Source organism: Arvicanthis niloticus, chromosome 21 (genome assembly GCF_011762505.2).
Source record: "Arvicanthis niloticus isolate mArvNil1 chromosome 21, mArvNil1.pat.X, whole genome shotgun sequence".
Classification (NCBI taxonomy): Eukaryota; Metazoa; Chordata; class Mammalia; order Rodentia; family Muridae; genus Arvicanthis; species Arvicanthis niloticus.
In genome coordinates, this window is record NC_047678.1 from 23,517,286 (window position 1) to 23,523,285 (window position 6,000).

The 6,000-nt window shown below is 44.6% G+C and overlaps 1 protein-coding gene across 2 annotated transcripts in view; it reads right to left on the bottom strand.

Annotated features, from left to right (window-relative positions):
* Nucleotides 1–6,000, bottom strand: part of LOC117693518 (inhibitor of carbonic anhydrase) — a 35,408-nt gene that overhangs the window by 26,663 nt on the left and 2,745 nt on the right. For both annotated transcript variants that reach the window (XM_076917983.1, XM_034484220.2), the window contains exons 2-3: nt 3,977–4,149; nt 1,355–1,463 (exon numbers count right to left, since the gene is read on the bottom strand). In XM_076917983.1, coding sequence (XP_076774098.1) covers nt 1,355–1,463; nt 3,977–4,149 — 282 coding nt within the window. The remainder of the gene's footprint in view (nt 1–1,354; nt 1,464–3,976; nt 4,150–6,000) is intronic.

A 6,000-nucleotide genomic window follows, 5' to 3' on the forward strand; every position in this document is an offset into this window, starting at 1 on the left:
ATATTACAGGTGCTCCTGACTTACAGGCTAGACGTGTGAGGTTTTTACTTTATGGTAGGTGCGAAAGCCAGTAACATCCTTTGAAATTTCAATTTGGTGTTTCAAATGCATGCCGATCCCCTCTTCTGAAGCTGGGCAGAGATAGTAAGCCATGGTGTGTGCAGTCAGCCATGGGATCACGACGGGGCCAAACACTCACCCACAGCACTGTATTGCTTGATAGGCTGTTAGCCAGACCAGCTGTTTTGAAACCATCTGGGCTTATGATATTTTTAGTTGATAAGGGGTTTATCATTATCATTATTTGGGACACAGGTCCATTGTGGGTTAGGATACTCTGGGATCCTGTGTGTTTTGTTTTGTTTCTCTAAGCCTGCCTTCACTCTAAGTTTGCAGAGCTGGAACCTTGAACACTCCGTTACTGGACTCTGTTCCAGGAAGCCCCGGGTGTTAGTGCCAGTGGCTGTACTATGCTGCCTCTATGTGGACTCCTCTTCCTACTATGGATTTCTGCTTACAGCTCAGTCACAAAGTGAGGGTGTGAGAGGAAAGATGGAGAGTGTCCGTGGAATGTGGGCAGAAGCCTGCAAGCTAGAGCCAGACTGAGCTAGGCTGTGCTCTCACATGCTGATAGGAATACTGAACAAGCAGTAAATCCCCCTCATTCACTCTCCCAGAGCTTCTGTTCACACCAGACACAGACCCGTGTCGTATAAGACCTTCAGGAAACAGCATGAAGAAGAGTCTTTTGGATCCTCAGAAATGGTCTTTCAATGGCACAACACTAGTGGTGGGTGATAGACTCTGGATAACGCTCCTCTGGGGGGTGTTAACTATCCCACAGACTATAGAACCAAGGATGTGTCCATCAGGATTCATAAAAGCTACAGCTTCCTGTGAAGAAATGTGCCAACCCCTGTGGGTTAGTGACCAACACTGTCAATCCAAAGAGCTCCAGAGACTTGGTTCCCTGTAACGTTAGCGTGATGCTTTACTTCCAGTGTCACCTCAGCTAGATTTGCAATCATGTAGGAGACACACTTCTGATGGACAGAAATGAGAAGAGAGTGGACCAAGCATCGATCCCCCTTGCTCTCTCTTTCTCTCTGCTTCCTGACTTCAGATGCAATGTGACCAGCTGCCTCATGCTCCTTCTGCAGTGCCCTTCCTATGCTGGTGGACTGTATCCTTTCAAACTCTGAGCCAAGATAAAGCTTCCCTTCCTGAAGTTTCTTTTGTCAGGCGATTTGTCACAGCAATAAGAAAAGTAACTGGCACACTTGGCAAAGTCGAACCCCTAACTGTGGTGGCCATCACACCACACCAGTGATACTGGGCCCCAGGGAGAACACACCATCTTTTGATCCATAGTATTCTGCCATGATAGGTTTCAGGCTGTAGTGGGGCAGGCCAGCCTCAGCCATCAGAGATCCATCAATAGTCACAGCATCTACTTCATTGGCCTAAAAGACAAGAGACCAGACATGAGTGAGACTCTTCACCCCTGGTGAACACTCTCTCTCTCTCTCTCTCTCTCTCTCTCTCTCTCTCTCTCTCTCTCTCTCTCTCTCACACACACACACACACACACACACTTTCTTTCTCTCTTTCTCTCTCTCACACACAAACTCTCTCTTTCTCTCTCTCTCTGTCTCTCTGTCTCTCTGTCTCTCTCTCTCTCTCTCTCTCTCTCTCTCTCTCTCTCTCTCTCACACACACACACACACACACACACACATACACACACACACACACACACACGAGCACCTAGCATGGGTAGGTCTCCATGTGTGTTTGCTGAGTGCATACATGACCTGTAGAATATTGATTGCCACACATGAGATCTCATACTGCATCTCCCACATCTGGGTTTCAGAGATCTGTTAGCCAGGGGTTCCTTCCTCTCTGCAGGAAGCAGCAACTTCACAGGCCTCTCTAAGATAGAATTGGATTATTTCCTACCCACAATGCAACTCATTCTTTCTAATCCTTGGCAATTGACATCTTTTTTTCAGCACTGGGGAATAAACTTAGGACTTGCACATCTAGGCAACTGCTCTATCACTAGGGAATATTTCCAGTCCCTTTTTATTTTTTGAATTCCTGAACTCTCTCTAGCCCGAGCAATCCTTGGACTTACAAGCCCTCCTATCTCAGCCTCACCATTTACTGCATCCCAGGCCTGTGCCACCAGGCTCAGTTTAGAGAAAGACTTTTAAGGGAATCTAGGTTTTCCAGAATGTAGTTTATAGTACAGTCATTCCTTAGTGTCTGAGGGAGATTTGTTCCGACACTCTGAAAGAGCAAAGTCAACAAAGGCTTGAATCCCTAACAGGACACGCAGTGGCATTGCATACAACCTATGCAGGTACTCCCATGTACTCCAGACTATCTCGAGACTACATATAAAGGCAATCCAAGCTAGAAGCTATATGAACAGTTGTCACACTGTGCTGTTCCAAGAATGAAAATGAGGAGTCTTCACATGTTCAATATAGATGTGTTTTTAAAAAATAGTTTTTGATCTGTAGTTGTTTGACTTCACAGATTCCATGTTATTATTTTTATAACATATATTCCTGTGGAATATGCATATTGTATGCATATTTGTATGTATAACAGGACATGACTGAAAGCATGTATCGGAAGCAACTCAAATTAACTTGGAAAAGGGCGAATTTAATACACAAGGTATAAGAATGAGGTCTCTAAGCCTGCAAACCAGTCAACACCAGCGACATCAGGATTGGAAGGAGGAATTGCAGGGATATTCCAGTGGTTAAGGTCACTTGCTGCTGTTGCAGAGGACCTGGGTTCCCAGCATCTACTTGGTGGTTCACAACTACCCCTAACTCCAATTCCAGGGGATCCAGTGACCTCTTCTGACATTTGTGGGTACTGAGCACACACGGCATGCAGACAAAAGCTCATTAAATAAATAAATAAATAAATAAATAAATGACAGACAGAAGATTCAGAGCAAAGTAAATGGACTTGCATGAGCTCCAGCCATCCCTGAGGCCTCCGGTTCATAGTGGCTTTTCTCTGCTTCACACATCTTCCCTCCCTGAGTCTTTCCCCTTCAGGGTCCAGCATCAGATGAAAAAACACAAGTCTTAGATAGTTTAACCTGCTCTGCAATTGCACAAGAACAAATGGCTATAACAAATGCATCTCTGTCTACTCTTCCACTGGTCTGCCTCTCCCTCTGCCTCTGTCTCTGTCTTTCACACTCATACACACACGCGCGCACACACACGTGTGTGCACATACACAAAGGCAAATTTCATGTTTAAAAAAACAAACAATTTTAGCTGGGCAGTGGTGGTGACGCCTTTAATCCCTGTACTTGGGAAACAAAGGCAGGCATACCTCTTTGAGTTTGAGACCAGCCTGGTTAAACAACAACAACAGCAACAACAATACCCCAGCTTTTTGTACTTAATTATTAAAACTCCACCAGGTATTGTGGTCCACACCTTGAGTCCCAGTACCCAGGAGAGAGGAACAGGAACACCTTGAGTTCTGGGCAAGCCTGATCTACACAGAGAAAGTTTATTTGTGAATCTTTTTTTAATTAAAAAAATTATTTCATTTGCATTGGTGTTTTGCCTGTATGAGGGTGACAGATCCTCTGGAATGGGAGTTACAGACAGTTAGGAGCTGACTTATCAGTGCTTAACCATTGTAAACCCATGGGAATTGAACCCTAGTCCTCCGGAATGACCAGTGATCTTAACTGCTAAGCCATCTCTCTAGCCCAGTATTTTTGAGTCTTTATAGATTCTCCTGATGCAGCTTTAGGTTTTGCTGTGTCATGGATACGTTGCTAAGTCTGATCCCTGTATTAGTTGTTCGATTAAGATTATGAATTTGACTACAGATGAGTGCTGAACGGCTGTATTCTCCCCTGCTCTGTAAAGTACAGGAAAAGGACAGCCTTTCTTCAGCTCTCTTTCAGATAGCAGTGACTTACCGAGATGTCCCGGATGCACTCAGGGTGAGAGGTTTTCCTCACACAGGTAACAGCTGGGCCACCTGCAGGAAGGACTTTCTTCATATTGTCACTGAAACTGGAACACTTAGTGGCCTCATGATCTGACACAACGCACCATCGTATGGTCTTCTCAGGAACAGCCAGGCACGGCCCTAGGGGAGAGACACAAGAGGTGTCAGGGATCCATGACATTCACCTTCCTCTGCTGGCAGACGGGATCAAACACAAGACAAGGAGATGACTAAGTGGCCAGGACCGATGGCTCAGAGAGAGAGTATAATGGTTAAGTCTGCATTCAACTCTTGTGGAGAACCCAAGCTCACAGCTTACAACCTCCTGTAACTCCAGCCCTGGTAGGGTCTGGCATCATCTTCCGGCCTTTGTTGTGGATACCACAATCACATGCATAACCCCCCCTGCAATGTGTATGTAATTAAAAATATCTTAATACTAAAAAATAGAACCAACTGTGTATCATCCACAAACTGAATTGGCTGTGTTCCTTGAGGGAATTCTCAGGGCCCTCTTTTTCTGATTCTCTCCATATATTAAAATCCCCCAAAAGATAATCACAGGTTTAGCCATATGACACAGCAATTCCACTTCTAAACATATATTTAAAAATTGACAACAGGAACTGAAATAAATATACACACAGAGATTCACAGCAACATTAATTTTTTTTTTCAATAATTAAAAGAAAAACATTCGGGGCTAGAGAGATGGCTCAGAGGTTAAAAGTGCTGGCTGCAATTCCAGAGGTCCTAAGTTCAATTCCCAGCAACCACATGGTGGCTCACAACCATTTATATGGGATCTGACTCCCTCTTCTCTGTGTGTGTGAAAACAGATTATTCATAAACAATAAAATAAATTAATATTTTTTTAAAAAAACATTCAAGTGTGCATTAAAGGGAGAGTGACTAAGGCACCATCATGTTTTAAGTCCTGAATGAACCTCAAAAACAGCAAGTGAAAGAAATAAACAAAATCTCTCAACGTATAGTTACTAATAGGACCCAATAGTTTTAGATGTTTGTACAAAAGAATTGAAAATGCATATCCTCTCAAAGTTGGGCCCCACTACTGTGCATGGCAGCCTTACCCATAAAAGCCTCACACTAGAGACAACCTGCACAGCTCAGTGAGTGGCTAGAGAAACAAAGGGTAGTGAAGCCACACCGTGGGACAGGCCTTGGCCATTGAAAGAATGAATGTGGTATACGCCACCTGAATAAACCTCCAAACAACTATGCCAAGTGACAAAAGCTGATGAGACTGTGGAGGAGGCTCAGTAGCTAAAGAGCTGCCTGTACTAAGGAGGCAGAGACCCAGAAATGGGGAAGGCTGTTTAGCTAGACTATCAGAATTGATTAGCTCCTGGCTCGATGAGAGACCCTGTTTCAGTAGCTAAAACGGAGACAGATGGAGTCAGGGCCCAATGTCAATTTCCAGCCTTCACACAAACTCACACAAGTACAGTGCATGTGCACACGTTTGAATTGGCATGTATGAATGCAGTACACACAAAGGGAGAGGGGAGAGGAGAGCAGTAGGGAGGGAGAGAGAAGAATGGAGGAAGAGAGAGAGAGAGAGAGAGAGAGAGAGAGAGAGAGAGAGACCCAGTTCTGTGAAGTAGGCCCTCTTGGAACCATTATAGCCCCTCTGTCACTGAGGGCTTTATTCCCACTGTCTACAGCAATTGAGGTTTCAAGGAATGAGTCATTCAAATACCTGTGAAACCCTAATGATGCCCATTTATTGTCTGTGTATAGAAACTGCCCTTGCCTATGATCTCCTGCTTCCACTTGGGCCAGAGCCAGAATCCTCAGGTTGTGGCACACACATAGATCTACTGGGATCCCTGCTTAAGACTTCATGGTTGTGACCCTTACCTGCACCCACTATGGAGTCCTGATTCTGAGAGCCATAGAAATTATTCTAAAATCCAAGAGTAACCAACAGCCCTCCCCCCTCCCCAAAGCCCAATTCTTTCCTTCAAC